This window comes from Vombatus ursinus, unplaced genomic scaffold, assembly GCF_900497805.2.
Source record: "Vombatus ursinus unplaced genomic scaffold, bare-nosed wombat genome assembly UNPS02014852.1, whole genome shotgun sequence".
In the NCBI taxonomy this organism is placed as follows: Eukaryota; Metazoa; Chordata; class Mammalia; order Diprotodontia; family Vombatidae; genus Vombatus; species Vombatus ursinus.
This window is the reverse complement of record NW_020954630.1, coordinates 1,463,904-1,478,773: the sequence shown is the minus strand read 5'-3', so window position 1 is coordinate 1,478,773 and position 14,870 is coordinate 1,463,904. Positions and strand designations below refer to the sequence as shown.

The 14,870-nt window shown below is 50.3% G+C and overlaps 2 protein-coding genes across 5 annotated transcripts in view; one reads left to right on the top strand and one right to left on the bottom strand.

Annotated features, from left to right (window-relative positions):
* Positions 1 to 2,406, bottom strand: part of ABCB8 (ATP binding cassette subfamily B member 8) — a 17,052-nt gene extending 14,646 nt beyond the window's left edge. The window contains exon 1 of the mRNA XM_027841126.1: positions 2,206 to 2,406. Within this exon, the coding sequence (XP_027696927.1) occupies positions 2,206 to 2,300 (95 nt within the window). The 5' untranslated portion in view covers positions 2,301 to 2,406. The remainder of the gene's footprint in view (positions 1 to 2,205) is intronic.
* Positions 2,407 to 4,661: 2,255 nt separating this feature from the next.
* ATG9B (autophagy related 9B) lies at positions 4,662 to 14,472 on the top strand. Of its 4 annotated transcripts, none has more exons than XM_027840986.1 (15): positions 4,662 to 4,749; positions 5,125 to 5,293; positions 5,677 to 5,720; positions 5,959 to 6,023; positions 6,291 to 6,479; positions 6,917 to 7,058; positions 9,161 to 9,915; positions 10,491 to 10,644; positions 10,944 to 11,123; positions 11,994 to 12,242; positions 12,457 to 12,602; positions 12,851 to 12,947; positions 13,191 to 13,317; positions 13,560 to 13,703; positions 13,870 to 14,472. In XM_027840986.1, exons 1-14 carry the CDS (start codon positions 4,747 to 4,749, stop codon positions 13,685 to 13,687), a joined length of 2,448 nt encoding a protein of 815 aa, XP_027696787.1. In that variant the 5' UTR covers positions 4,662 to 4,746; the 3' UTR covers positions 13,688 to 13,703; positions 13,870 to 14,472. The 4 variants fall into 4 exon arrangements, with proteins under 4 accessions (XP_027696787.1, XP_027696788.1, XP_027696789.1 ...); XM_027840987.1 differs by having other exon boundaries at positions 5,009 to 5,293; XM_027840988.1 differs by having other exon boundaries at positions 4,901 to 5,293.
* The last annotated feature ends 398 nt before the right edge of the window (positions 14,473 to 14,870 follow it).

The following is a 14,870-nucleotide window of genomic DNA, read 5'->3' as shown; positions in this document are numbered from 1 at the left end:
CACACACACACACACACACACACACACACACACACACACACACACACACACAGGAATACAACTCAAGAACTGTAAGAGAGTCAATAATATTCTCTTATGTTCTCTCTCCCAATCCACTGCTTTGATTGAGCACACGGTTAACTATGCTCCCTTGTAAATAGCCTTTGGGCCCCTCACGATTTTAGAGCTTAGATCTTAGAGCTCAAAGCCATCTGGGTCATATAATCCAACCCCAGCATCTTAAATGAGGAAACTAAGGAACCAGGAGGTTGATTGGGATGCATAAAGTCACACATCCAGAGTTAGTGGCAGAACCTGACTTACTGTCCAATGCTTTTCCCACTCTCCTATGCCTTTCATCCCATTCCCTGTGGGCACTGAAAAGATAGGGCATAGAGGAAAAGGAAAAGACACATTTCCTTTCTATTTTGTGGAAGAAGAAAAAGGAAAAAAAATCTGGATTTAGAAAGCTGCACAGTGTTGGGAAAGGGCATTGGGTTAAAGACTAAAGATCTGGTTTCTTGTTCCAGCTTTGTCACTCCACTTAATGTGTGATCCTAGACAAGCCAAGGACCTTTGTGCCTCCATTTCCTCATTTGTCAAACAGGGATAATAATAATAATAATAATACCAACCCAACTACTTCATGTGTTCTTTGGGAGGTTCAAATGAGATAATGGATATGAAAGTACCTTGAAAAAGCATAAAATACCATCACATGTGGGGTGTTATCATCATCAACCAGAGGAAAACTGAGTAACGTCACAGACAGATCTCACATAGCCCAAGTTTCTCTTTCACAGAAACCTAGAGACGCTGGGCTCACTTCTTCCTCGCCAGTCTACAAGCAGACTTGTCTCTGACCTAGTGCAGATGCACATGGCCTTTTCCTATTCTCTAACATGAGGAAAGAAGATTCTACCTCACTCTCTAAACCACTCTGGCTGCTTTCATCCCTTATACTGTACCTTGTCATTGGAGTTTCTTCTTATACATAACCTAAATCTCTTGCTGACAGTAAAGCTCAACTATTTTCATTCTACTTTTGACCGCTGATGAAGAAACTGACACCATCCATTAGTAACTCTTACAGAGCCTGTCTTTCCTATCCCAGTTTAAATACTCCCGACTCTTTTGCTCTTTCCTCACTAGGCCAGTTTTCGATCCCATTAATATTTTACTATGGCTCCTCTCCAGTTTCTCTCATATCCCTCGTTAGTTGGTCTGGAGGCCCTGACTTGGGCCAAGGAGAGCAGAAGGATTACTTTCTGGCACTCAAGCATCGTGCTCATGCTTGTCCAATCCGATATCAAGTTGGCTTTTGGAACGACGCCACACCACGGCCATCTCCTAGGCATCCTGTTGCCGGCCAGGCTTCTCTGGCTGTTGATTCCTGAATTAGCAAAGGCCAGGTTTTCTACGATGTTACTTTTGTGTCCAGATGCCCAGCTTCCTCAGCATCTGCCTCTACGTCCCTCATAGGGCCATTGTGATGACCAAATTAAATTGCATGTGAAGGAATCTCTTTGAAAAGCGTAGAACTCGGGGCAACTAGGTGGCGTAGTGGATAGAGCACCGGCCCTGAAGTCAGGAGGAACTGAGTTCAAATCCGGCCTCAGACCAAACACTTGACACTTACTAGCTGTGTGACCCTGGGCAAGTCACTTAACCTCAACTGCCTAAGCCAAAAAAAAAAAAGTGTAGAACTCTACACAGGTGGGAGGGGTTATTATCTTTACCATCCTGCACAGCACGCTGCTTCAAGGGGATATTCTGCTCATTTGTCAGAATCACCTTAGACGTATGGTTCATTAGCTCTTTACCTGATGAGAACATTAATTTGGAACCTAGGACAGATCCCTGCAAGGCGGGGACAGCGGCAGCTCTGTCCCTGGGCTGTGGTCCGCTCTCTGACCACCTGGAGCTCTCAGGCTCCTCCCCAAGAGCAACCTCTGCCCGGGCAGCCCTGCCCCAGGCCTCCCCCAGGTCCTAGGCTCCATAAAGGCGGTGTGGAGCCCCGTCTGCATCGCAGCCCTCTCTATAAATTATTAAGCACGCTTCCCGCGCAGATGACGTTACACTCAGAGCGGAGGGAGCCTACAACTCCCAGCAGCCTCGCGCGGGACCGGAAACTACATTTCCCAGGGGTGCCCTCGCGGAACCGGCGAGCCGCTGGCCCACTCCAAGCTGGACGCCCTTTTTTACCTGACGGCCGTAAACGTCCGGGGCCGGAGCGGCAGCAGCAGCGCTCCCCGGAGAGGGCAGCTCCGAGTCCCGACCCGGAATAAGTGGATCAACATGTTGGAGCGAGAGGATGGAAGCAGCCGGCAGTGGCGGTTTCACCCTCGTCCCGCTCAAGGCGCCATGTTGATTCAGCCCCCTTCCCGACGATTCTCACGAGCCTCAGCTAGGATTGGTGGAAAAAATGTGACCTCTAACCTCCTGAGTTATGATTGGAGAAAAATCTCTCCGACGGTACCTGCCCAGAGCTGTGACTAGAGAATCAGTTGGGGCCCTTCCCCATCCAGGATGATGATTGGAAGAGCTTCCAAGCTCGCTTTGCAACCCCCCCAGGGGGCGGGGCCAGGCGGAGGATGGGGCGGGGCCAGGCGGAGCGAAGGGATGACCCGGGGCTCAGGGTTAGGTATTGGCACGTTTCTTGTAGCCGAGGGCGGGGCCGGGCCGTGTCAATGTCCTGGTCTAGTTGGGATAATTAGGGAGCTCGGAGGATGAGTTGGGGGAGGCTTTCCTGCGGTGATTGGGGAGGTAGTTGAGTCTCAGGGCTAATGAGCAATGTTTTAGTGTGTAGGTGAACGTTGTCCCAGAGGCATTGGAGCTTTGCTCTTTCCTTGTAAGAGCGAGCCTGTGTTACAGGTTCAGGAGCCCCGAGAATTGCCGACGAACTCCCAGAGTCTAATGATAGAACGCACTCAATTACAAAGCTTCATATCTTCATTCTGTATAGATAGCGTGGGTAGAAAAGGAAACGAGGCAGAACTGACCATTTATATCATGAGTGTAGATCTATTGGATTCATACTCAGAAAACATAGGTTAAAATTTTGGGTTAGCACCAGTGTGACCTTGGGCCACAGTCTCATTACCTGTAAAAGGCAGGTTTGGACTAGAGAATCTTTAAGGTCATTTTTAACTCTTACGTTCTATTATCCTTTCCTATCCCAGTCCCCAGGTCTGCTTCATTGAAATCCATATTGTGTGTGTCGACAGCTCTTTATCTGACATGATCCTCCAGGAACCAGAGGTCCTGTCTTGTCCTACTGTTGAGGTCTAGAGGTTTAGGGGTGCTGGGACCCCAAAATCACGACTCAGGGGTCCTGTCAGTAACGAATTCCACCCAACCTTCTTTTGGCCAAAGACAAGGTTTAGTAAAGATCTGCCATATTGGCCAGATTCTTAAGGAATCAGAGCACTGGCTAGATTATAAGAATCTGAGCAGGTGGCAGCTAGGTGGTGCAGTGGATAGAGCACCTCCCTGGAGTCAGGAGAACCAGAGTTCAAATCTTGCCTCAGATACTTGACACTTACTAGCTGTGTGACCCTGGGCAAGTAACTTAACCCTAATTGCCCAGCCGCCCCCCCCAAAAAAAGAATCTGAGCATTGGCTAGACTTTAAGAATTTCAGCCCCTTAGTGGAGACAATATGAATCTTACATACAGAAAGACTGTGGGAGGGATCTAGGAGTGGCCAAGTAGTTTGGAGTGACTGGAGGAAGGGTCTAGGGAAGATCTTGATGGGAGTATCTGGGAGGTGGAGAATAGGATCTAGATAGGATCAAGGGTGGGAAGTGGCTGGGGGCCATCAGAAGATAATAGACAATGGAGGGCCAGGCTAGGTTGAGGGAACACAAAATTGGGAGATTAGGCATAGGCGATAGTGAAAGGCCAATTGATAGGATTATAGGCTATTTGATAGGATTAAAGCCTCTGGTGGTGCTAGTGACTTCCTGGACCAAGTGGGAAAATTCCCACTTGGAGAGTCTGTAGACAAATGGGACCCAAATTCTTTTTGGGGTAAGGGGCAAAGGTCTCAGCTTGGGCCTGTACCCCATCACTACCATCCCCCAGGGCACTAGGCTTCATGTCAGTTCCTAAGCATGTACCTGGGTGTCTGAGTCATCTCAGGAATGGGTCTAAAAGGGGAGGCAGAATGCTTGTGTGCCACCTGTCTTTCCTGATGACTCAGGTCTTTAGGAATGAGACTTGACAGGCTGGCCTCCTAGGTTCCCCTCTCCTGAATGAGTGAGCCAAAGGCCAGCATGAATATCTCAGCTCACCCCAGCCATCCTGTTCTATCATTTCTTACCCTCAGGGAGAATCTCAGATGTTGTTCATTCGAAGTCTGATGTCTCTTTTCTTCTCCAGTTCACTTGGGTTTACTTCTTGGAAGTCCTGAGGAACTGTTTCAACACTACTGAGTCAGATGTGGGGAAGAGGCAAAGGTTGCTGTGAGGCAAGGCATGGAGAGAGTTGTAGGTGGGGAGGAGGGTGTTTGAACACTATCCAGTTAGTGGGAGAGAAAAGAATTAACTGAGGCTTGGGGGTGTGACCTTGAGGTTCCTCTAAGAGTCTTGGGAGGGGCAATGAGTGGTCAGACAGGTGATTGGGAGTCAGGACGCCTGAGGCTTGCTTATGACTGAGTCACTCTGTTGTTGTCATCCGAAGAGAACCACAAGTGTTGATCCCCCAGAAAACAACAGCAGTATTTCTGTTGGAGGAACCAGCCCTGATGGTGAGACGGATGGGATGGGGGGGGACAAAGGGGCAGCAAGAGAGATGGGGGGAGCTAGGACCAGGAGCTACACTGTTATCCCCTTTGCTCCCTTCTTCTCGATGTCTGGGGCCTGGAAGGGGTAGGATATCTGTCTTTTCTGTGTCTCCAGCTCCCTACGCAAGAAGCTCCCCTTCCCCATATCTTGCTTCCATCCCACGGCCCCTTAGCCCAGCCAGGACTTCAGGCGTAACTCAGCCCCACATCAATGACCTCTCAGCTCCAGAAACCTCTTTCCCTCATGGGGAGACTTCTGGGACCCCTTCCTCTGCTCCATCTGGCCCAAGATCCTACTCTACCCCATGCCTGGCCTCGGTGACTACCCTTCCCTCACAGTGGTCCCTCCAAAACTCTGCTGGGCTACGGATGGGTCCCCTGATCCCAGAACAGGATTATGAACGGCTGGAAGACTGTGACCCTGATGGGGACTGTGACAACAACCAAGACTCACCCCTGCCAGGGGAGGACCAGGAACCCCTTCTCCATGTGCCTGAGGGCCTCAGAGGTAAGTGGGGATGGAGGAAGCAAAGTTGAACAGGTTCTAGTATAGGATGGGAGAAGGTATAGCTCGGAGAGGGAGGAGCATAAGTGGTGGAGGATCTCCAGGTTCGGAAAGTGCAAAGAGCAGAGGCATTGAGATGAAGGAGTTGGAGGTAACAGGCTGGGAGAATGGAAGCCACCTAGAATGGTGGCTTAGACTTCAGCATCTGGAGTTCCATCTCTCACACTTACTAAATGGGTGTTTCTAGATAAGTGACTTCACTTTACAGTGTTAGTCTCCTCTGCTGCATTGTAGGGATAATAATGTCTACCCACAGGGTGACTGTGAGGAAAGCACCTTGTAAAAAATATGAGAGTAATCGTCATCTGTGCCTCTTGTCCATCCAGGCTCCTGGCATCACATCCAGAACTTGGACAGCTTCTTCACCATGATATCCTGTATGCCCACAGTTGAGGGGAGGTGGTAGTGGGGAGAGGTAGACTGAGGAGGGCTGAGGGCTGTGGATCAGGACATTCCTTGGAAAGGAATGGGTGAATGAGAGCTGGCCAGGGCTGGACTTCAGGGATGAGTGGTCTTGTTGAGGGTATTTGAGGGGAGGGGGTCTGTTAAGTGGGGCTTGGGAGAGGTTTTTCATAAATCTTAGCCTTATTCCTTGATGAGTCTGGTACGTCTACAATTACCACCAGCGGAATGGCTTTGCCTGTATGTTTCTGGAGGATGTATTCCAGTTGGGGTAAGTCCTTTACATCTATCCCCTCCCAGCAAACAGCAACTCCTCTTCTCAATTCCCCTGTAGCCCCCACCTTCCTCTTCTTTGATCCCCAACTGTCCTTCCTTCTCTCATTTCCCACCCCTCAGGAAGCCTTGGCTGGGTTGGGGTTGTTTCCCTGGGATTGCTAGGGGCCTGGGAGCTGGCCTGATTCTCTCGCTCTGCTCCCAACCCCTACAATCCTTGGATGCCTCCGCTTTCACCTTCATCCTTATCCCACTCCACCTACAGACAGTTCGTTTTCATCGTTACCTTCACTACCTTCCTGCTCCGCTGCGTTGATTATGATGTTCTCTTTGCCAACCGACCTGTTAATCATACACAGCCTGGTGCCCCTGGCTCCCACCAGACCCCTAGGAACTTTCACAACAAGGTGACCCTGTCCGATGCTATCCTGCCTGCTGCCCAGTGTGCACGGCGGTGAGTGAAAGCAAAGAAGTGGGGCTTGGGAGCCCGGATGGTTCAGGGATTGCAGCTCAGGGATTGAGTCAATGACTTCACTCACCCAAGATCAGAGAAACTGCCACCCCTCCTCATCCTCCATTCCAGCTACAGCCAAGGCCCAGGCAAGGATGAACAGAGGGCTAGGGGAGTAAGGCTGAACAGAGACAGACTGGTGGAGAGGAAAGGGACCCAGGGGAATCCCACCTACTTTGTCCCTCTGTCTCAGTCTCCAGAGCCAGGCCATCCTTCCTATATCCCTTATTTCTATGCCCATTTGTCTAATCTGTTCTTTCTTTCATCCCTCCCCCATTCCCTTTGATTCTGGGCTCACTTGTTCTTCTGTGTACCCCAACTTTAATCTCTTTAGGTAATCAAACCCTAATACAATCCACCTATCTGTCTGTTTAATATAGAGTACGTTCCAGCTCGTTCCTGATCTTCCTTTTGTTCCTGGCCTCAGGGTTTTGGCTATTCCGGCTTCTTCGATCCCTCTGCAACCTTCTGAACTACTGGGATATTAGAACATTTTACAGAGAAGCCCTGCACATTCCCCCAGTGAGTTGGATCAGAAGAAAGATAGGGGTGCTGGGGAAATAGGACATGTTGGGGACATAGAGGAGAGGGCAAGAAGGGAGTGAGATAATGGGTCAAAGCAGAAGCTGAGATAAATAGCTTTTCATGGGGATCAGGGAGGTCTGGGACCTCTATGTTGGTACTAGGGTTATTGTCAAGTTATCAGATCTTCCTTGATCTCTACTGTGGGCTTGGCTCTGTGGGAGACATTGAAAAGATATGGTACCTGCCCTTGAAGGGCTTACAATCTAGGTGAGGTGACAAGATTAGTATCTGTGTCACAAAACAACTAGACAATGCTAGAGGGCTTATAATCAGAATCAATGTGGTACAGACATCAGGAGCTTTGTAAAAGTAAGGAGCACAATAAGCAGAATGGAATAGTTTGAGAAAGGGAGTAATGGTTGGATAGGATTTAGTTCTTCTATTTCTGCCCTCTGGGCCAATCATATTCATAGACTCAGAATTTTGGATCTGGAAGAAGTCTTAGAGCTCATCTAGACCCAGCTTCTCACTCTACAGGTGGGGGATCTAAGGTCCAGGAAGAAGAGTGGCTTGTCTAAGGTTTGACAAATCCTAGAATCAGGAGTCAGTCTCAATACTGCCATGTTATTGGTGTCTTTGGTCTGCCTCTTCCTACTAGACGGTAATAAGATATTAAGAGGCAGTGAGGCTTAATGGATAGAAGACTAGCCTTGGTGTTGGAAAGGCCTGGGTTCAAGGCCAGCTTTGGACATACACTGTCTGTGTCATTATGGGTACGTCACTTAAGCTCTCAATGAAACTCTCAGTGACTTGAAGTTACAGAAGAGTAGCCATCTTCCTTGATGGGAGAAGTTTCCACCCTGGGAGTTCCTCACACTGATGCAATCACAGGTCTCAACTACCACTCACTCCTCCCCTAGACAGTCAGCTGTTAGATGGTGCTTTTTTTTTGTCTTTCTCACAGCCTTAAGTGCTTGGTTGGGGACATAGTAGGCACTTAAATATTTATCGGGTGAATGATTTCCTATCCAGAGAATGAGAAATCCTTGCAGGTTTCCAAATGGAAGTGGTGATTTAGGAAGATTACTCTGGGGGCCCCTTTGCTGGATGGTATTTGAGGGACAAGAGACTGGAAGGAAAAAGCCAATTTTGATGGCTATTGAAATGGTCCAGGTGCCACATGTTGAAGGTCTGGATTAGTGTGGGAAGGAACTTTTTTTCAGTAAATCAGCAAACTATTTCTTAAGTACCTTTTGTGTTTAAGCCTCCATGCTAGGTACTCGGGGTGGTTTTTATTTGTATTTTTTTGTTGGGGTGTGGAGGGGTGAATCCTTTGGTGTGGGGAAGGAATACTTCACTTCCTTTACCAAAGACCTGTACCTTCTTTGGAATTCAGAGTCGCTAACAGTTACCTGGGACATTAAGAGGTTAACTGAACTGCCTAGGGTGACATGGCCAGTATGTGTTAGGAAGGACAGCACTTGAATCTGGAACTTGATTCTGAGGCCTCCTCTCTATGTTGACCTGTAATCACAAAGCTACCTTTGGCTGAGCTGGGCACTATGGGTGATACATTGTGTGAAGCATGGATTGTGCTCTCAGCTCACAGACTAGCTCGGAGGCCAGAACATAACAGGCATGAGAAGTTGGCCAAAAGAAAAGAAAACAAAACGAAACAAAGTACAAAATGTCATAAGACCTGACATGATTTATAGTCAAATGAGTTGCATAGACAAATAAGGGCTGTCAGAGTTCAGAAGAGTGGAAAGGAAGGAAGAAATGGCAGATTTGGTGACAGAATGGAAAGAAAGGTTAGGGAAAGATAGAAAAAGAGAGTTCCAAGGTGACTGAAGCTGTGAGTCTGAGTGACGAGAGGAGAATGGTGTGAGACCAAGTTTGAAGACAGAATGATGAAGTTTGTGGTGGGGAGAAGGCATTAGTTTGAATTTGGACATGTTGGATATCAGATGAAACCAAGATCTCTCAGATGGGGGAGGTGGTCCATATTTGGCTGTCAGTGTAGTGGTCATCAAGAGGGGAACAATCTCTTTTAGGGGATGGTCTTTCTAGGGCTCACTCCTTTTTCCCTCTTCCCTCAGGAGGACCTTAGCAAGGTACCCTGGGCTGAGATACAGTCTCGTCTCCTGGCTCTGCAACGTGGCGGTGGTCTCTGTGTGCTCCCACGGCCTCTGACCGAGTTAGATGTTCACCACCGTATCCTGCGCTACCCCAACTACCTGGTGGCCCTGGCCAACAAGGGCCTGTTGCCAGCTCGTTGCCCTCTGCCATGGGGAGGCAGTGCAACTTTCCTTAGCCAGGGGCTGGCTCTCAATCTTGATATGCTTTTCTTTCGTGGCCCAATTTCACTCTTTCGTGGGGGCTGGACATTGCCCAGTACCTACAAGCGGAACTGTCAGCGGCAGGCTCTTGCTACTCGCCTTCGCCGGACTTTACTGCTGCTGGCACTGGCCAATCTGGCTCTCTGTCCATTGGTGCTGGCTTGGCAGGGGTTACATGCCTTCTTCAGCCATGCAGAACTGCTACGCCGGGAGCCTGGGGCACTGGGGACTAGGCGCTGGTCCCGCCTGGCCCGCCTGCAGCTACGCCATTTTAACGAACTGCCCCATGAGCTTCGTGCCCGTCTGGCCCGAGCCTACCACCCTGCTGCTCGTTATTTGCAGGCTGCCGCACCTCCAGCCCCGCTGTTGGCGCTGTTGGCCCGCCATACTGGTTTCTTTGCTGGTGCCTTGCTAGCTGTCCTGTTGGTGCTCACTGTGTATGATGAGGATGTGCTGGCTGTGGGACATGTGCTGACTACCGTGACAGGGCTGGGTGTGGCGCTGACTGTGGCCAGGTCAGCAGATGGGGTACCGGTACCTCCTTCCTTCCTTAGGGAGACACTGTGGTCCCAGTGCAGAAGTTTTCTTTACCCTATCTTTTTAGAGAATTACTCCAGGGCAACCTGTCCATCCATTCATTCCATTCTCTCAACTTTTAAGAGTCATGCAATTTTAGAGCTTGGAAGGGACTTTGGATAGCATCTGATCCAACCTCCCTAGTTTAAAGGTAGGGAAACTTAGACCAAGAAAGAGGAAATGACTTACTTGCTCATGGCCACAGAGGTAGTCTTTGACAGTGCTAAGATCAAAACATAAATCTCTTATCCTGAAGGCCAGATCTCTATCCATCATCCCACACTGCTTAACTTTCAGATTCATAGAATTTCAAGCTGGCAAGGACCTGGAAAACTATGTAGACCAATCCCCTGATTTTATAGAAGAGGGAAGCGAGGCAGAGAAAAGTAAGGTGCTTGCTCAAGGACAAACAGCTAGCTAGGGACTGCCAGAACCAGAAAACAGCTCTCTTGACTCCCAGACTGTTTTTCCCATCAGCCCCTTTGGCCCCATTCCTCTCCTCTCTTCTCTCCAGGTGCTTCATCCCGGAGGAGGAGCTATTGGGCCGCTCCCCCAAGTCCCTGCTGCAGGCAGCTCTTGCTCACATGCATTACCTCCCTGAAGAGCCAGGCCCAAGCTCGGAAGCCAGCACTTACCGCCAGATGTCGCAGCTCTTGCAGTACAAGGCTGTGAGTGAAAGCAGCTGGGGCTGGAGCTTGGTCCACCCTCAGGGGCCTGGTCAAGGGGGGAATTGTGGAGTTGAAGGCCTCTCTGGGAAGCAACTGTGGGACCTGACTCTGTCTCTCAGGAGTTCTGAGGACACATTACATTCCAGGCTTCTCAGGGGGGCCCTCTGACTGGGGAGTAATTTGGGGTCAGTGTGTTCAGTTTTGCAGTAGTGTCTTAGAATTTAACCCATTTTCTCCCCAGATATCCCTTCTAGTGGGAACATTTTTCCTAGCCTCTTCCCCCACTTTATTTCTCCTAGGTCTCCCTCCTAGAGGAGCTCCTCTCTCCGGTCCTCACCCCGCTTGCCCTCCTCTTTTGGTTTCGCCCTCATGCCCTGGAGTTCATCGACTTTTTTCGGCACTTCACTGTGGATGTGGCTGGGGTTGGGGATGTCTGTTCCTTTGCTCTCATGGATGTGAGGCGTCATGGCCATCCCCAGGTTAGATCCCCTCTCTAACCCTTTTTACTGACTCTTCTTTTTTTTCTGCTAGACTGAGGAGATGGGGGCCCTGGCCAAGATAGTATCCACGGGATGGGGAGCAGAATACAGTCAATTATGGTATCTTCAGATATTTCAGGGTAGGAGCAGAACCAGTTCCAAGGGTGTGTGTGCTGGGCAGAAGCAAGTTCCATATAGAAGCATGGTGATACAGTGGAAAGAACGTCGATGCATTTAGACAATAGTCCTGGGTTCTATCTTAATTGTATGACCTTGGGCAAGTTGCTTAACCTTTTCTGGGACCAGTTTCTTCATTTGTATAATAATAGTGGTGATTATGATATTGCTACCCAACACTTGGAGGTAGGTGCTATTATTGTCCCCATTTTACAGACGAGAAAACTGAGGCAGGCTGGTTAAGTGATTTGCCCAGGGTCCCATAGCTGGTGTCTGAGGCTAGGTTTAAATTCAGGTCCTGACTCCAGGTCTAGTGTGTTATCAGCTATGTGCTATGTAGCTATATGGTATAGTAATCTTTGCCCAGCCTACTTCACAAGATTCTCAGATAGATTGATGATTATGAAAGTGCTTTGAAAAGCACCCAGTGGATTGATTGGTAGTGCAATACTGTGGCTAAAGAGTTGGCCTTCCAGTCAGGAGGACCTAGTCCTACTGCCTCGTACATACACATGACCCTGGGCAAGTTCTTTTACCCTCTTAAGTGCCCCAGGCACCTAGCTCTGCTTGGCTGTGAATTTTAGAGCAGTGGACATTGAGGGAGGTAGCTACTCTGCCCCAGTGAAATCATAGGTCTGACAAAGAACAGTATTCAGTATCCCATACACGCAATGGGTTATGATTTTCCTACAGTGGCTCTCAGCAGGACAGACAGAAGCCTCAGTGTCTCAGCGTGCAGAAGATGGGAAGACAGAGCTTTCCTTGATGCGTTTCTCGCTGGCCCACCCTCGCTGGCGTCCACCTGGGCACAGCTCCCGATTCTTGGAGCAACTTCGGGGTCGGGTACAACAGGATGCTGCTCTCTGGGCTGCCACTCCAGTCCGGTCCCCCCCTACACCTGGTCAAGGTCCCAGCCTTCTTAGTGACTCCACCACATCTTCGGTGAGTGCCTCCCAACCCTCCCAATCTTCCTTATCCCGAACTGCCCCTCTTGATCTTCATAGCCAGTGACTACCCTTTTACCTATATATGACCTGTAACCTTGACTCAACCCAACTGGTGGAACCCTTGTCAGTCTGTCCTCTCATGTGGAGATTCACTGACCTTATCACCCCACCCTCCCCCAAGTACTCTACCACTTTCCTCTTGCCTGTAGCCTGAAGCACTCCTGGCCAGCCTGCTGTTACATCCCCTTCTGCCACCCCGGGAATTGAGTCCAGTTGCTCCCTGCCCAGCTGCTGCAACTGCCAGCCTCCTGGCCTCCATTTCAGGTTCCACGTCCCAGGCTGGCCATGATCAGAGGTGGGGGTGGTTACAAAGTGTGGTATGTGTTGGGGGAATCAGGGTGGAATGATGGGAGAGGCACAAAACTGAGATACCTAAGGGAAATCCTGATCTTTTGGGAGGAGCCTGGGGAAGATGAGGCATCTGCCCTCTGGGAAGGATGAGACCAAGATGTCACTATGGGAAGGTCAAAGCCCATTGGGCTAAGGATGCTGTTTGAAGATGGCAGAGTATATTTCTCTGACCTGCTGGGCTGCCTGTTTTAGTTGTGTGTCTCCAGGGGGTCCTGGGGTCCGGAACCCTGCCCTGCTTTCAGAGCTTGCCTCTGCTGAGATGAGTCTTCATGCCATTTACCTGCATGAGGTGAGCTGGGAACAGGGTAACAAAGAAGAGACTGAGAGTGTGTGTATGGTGGTAACTAACATGTATACAGGTTGAGGGGGCAGAATTGCCTGAGGAAATGTGTGTCTGGTGTGGTGGGGGGAACCAGAGCTGCCCCTCCACCCTTCAGTCTCCCTGTAGAAACTGAAAGCCTCTGCTTGAAGGGTGGGGTCAAGGAAAGAAGCCAATCAGTGGTGGTACTCATGCCCTTCCTCCACCACTCAGCTCCACCAGCAGCAGCAGCAGCAAGAGCAGTGGGGGGAAACTTCAGCCACTCCACTCCCAAGAATCTGGCCCAGCCCCCAGAGGCCACTCACCCCTGAAGATGAGACCCTGATCTGGCACAGTGATGGTAAGAACCTAGCAATTGGGAAGGATTCTTGGAAAGGAAGAAGCATCATGATACAGTGGAAAGAGTCAGAGGGTCTGGGTTCTAATTCTGCCTGTTGCTTCTTACTTGTGTGATCTTGGGCAAATCACTTCACCTCTATGGGCCTCAGCTTCCCTGTCTGTAAAATGAACACTAGGTAGCTTTTGAAGTTCCTTTCAGCTTTAGGTCTATCTGAATTCTATAGGACTGGCTTCTTTTCCCAGGTACCTCTAGCTCCAGCTCTAGCCCCAGACAACAATGGGGGCCCACAGGAGCCAGTAATCTACCCCTTGGGGGTTGGCAAGAGGAGGGCAAGGTTCAGGAGCCTGAGCTTAATCCCAGCAGTGGCTGAGAAGTCAACCAATGCGGTCAGTACTGCCTGGGAAGGACGAGACGAGGGAAATGAATAGTTAATGGAAAGAGGGGCCTAGTATGGTAGGGGTTATGAGGACCAGGGGGGGTAGGGCAAGGGAGGTCTTCTTTGGCTCTGGGGTACCTGGTCACCCTGCCACGTGTCATCCTTTCCTTTCCCAGGTTCTCCATTTCAGTTGTCTGAAGGAGGTTGGGAAGACAATTAACCTTCACCTGCTCGCTCTAATGCAAGCCATCATAGCTCAGATACCCCAGGTCGAGCCTTGGTGGAAGTTGGCAGGTCCTTCGGGGTGGCGGGAAGTTTTGAGCTAGCCCCAGAGAACTGAATGAGGGTGTGGGGGGGGTGGGCACATGGGGAGACACGGGGGAATCCCGACACAAGATGAAAGGAGGGGGAGCAGGAGATACCTCATCTCGCACCAGGCAGATGACACCTCCTGACTGGCAGTGGGCCAGGAGAAGCCCCATTTTCATTACCAGACTCTTTGAAGGGTGGATCACAGGGCAGGGTCATGATGGTTTGTATGGTTGGAGTTAAGCCGACTGACAGTAATCAGGCACTATAGCCTTAGGGGAAGGGAAAATCAAGCTAAGGTGGCCTTAAAGCTCCACCTCTCATTTCTGTTCCCTCCTAGATTGATGGGACTCAGTGCTGGGGGTAGGTGGGAACAGTCTGGTTGGTTTCAGACAGACTCCTGCTCCTGGAGGCTGACAGTGAGGGCAGGGAGCTGGCCCTGTAATAAAGCACCAAAGGTTTCTGTTGTCTCTGTGGCTCTGTGTCCCCAGCCCCAAGGAGGACCATGGGGCCTACTAACAGCTCCAGCATTGGCCGACAGCCTCGTTGTAGTGGAGAAGGCTGGGTCATGGTGCACGGGAGCCCCAACAACTGTTCCTGGGTTTTGTGGGGGCCAGAAGGCTCCCTGTCTAGCTCCACACCTGCTAGGCAATGCCTACCATTCGTGGGAGACAGAGCTTAAAATATCCCGGGAAGAGGAGAACCCGAGGACTTTGGATCACCAGGTGTAAAGGGCGCCTAACCTGGACCGGGGCTTAAACCCATCTGGGTCAGTCCCCGCCTGCTCCAGAACAGGCATCCCAGGTTCAGTGAAATAGGGGGAGGGCAAGTGGAAGGGCTGGGGCCTGGGTCTACGTGCCCAGGAGTC

Bases quoted from the DNA above. Each gene is read 5' to 3' on its own strand.
- ATG9B (XM_027840985.1), top strand. From the start codon at position 4,747: ATGGTGAGACGGATGGGATGGGGGGGGACAAAGGGGCAGCAAGAGAGA. The intron at 9,916-10,490 runs GTCAGCAGATGG...TCTTCTCTCCAG, and splicing joins GTGGCGCTGACTGTGGCCAG to GTGCTTCATCCCGGAGGAGG. The intron at 12,948-13,190 runs GTGAGCTGGGAA...TCCACCACTCAG, and splicing joins ATGCCATTTACCTGCATGAG to CTCCACCAGCAGCAGCAGCA.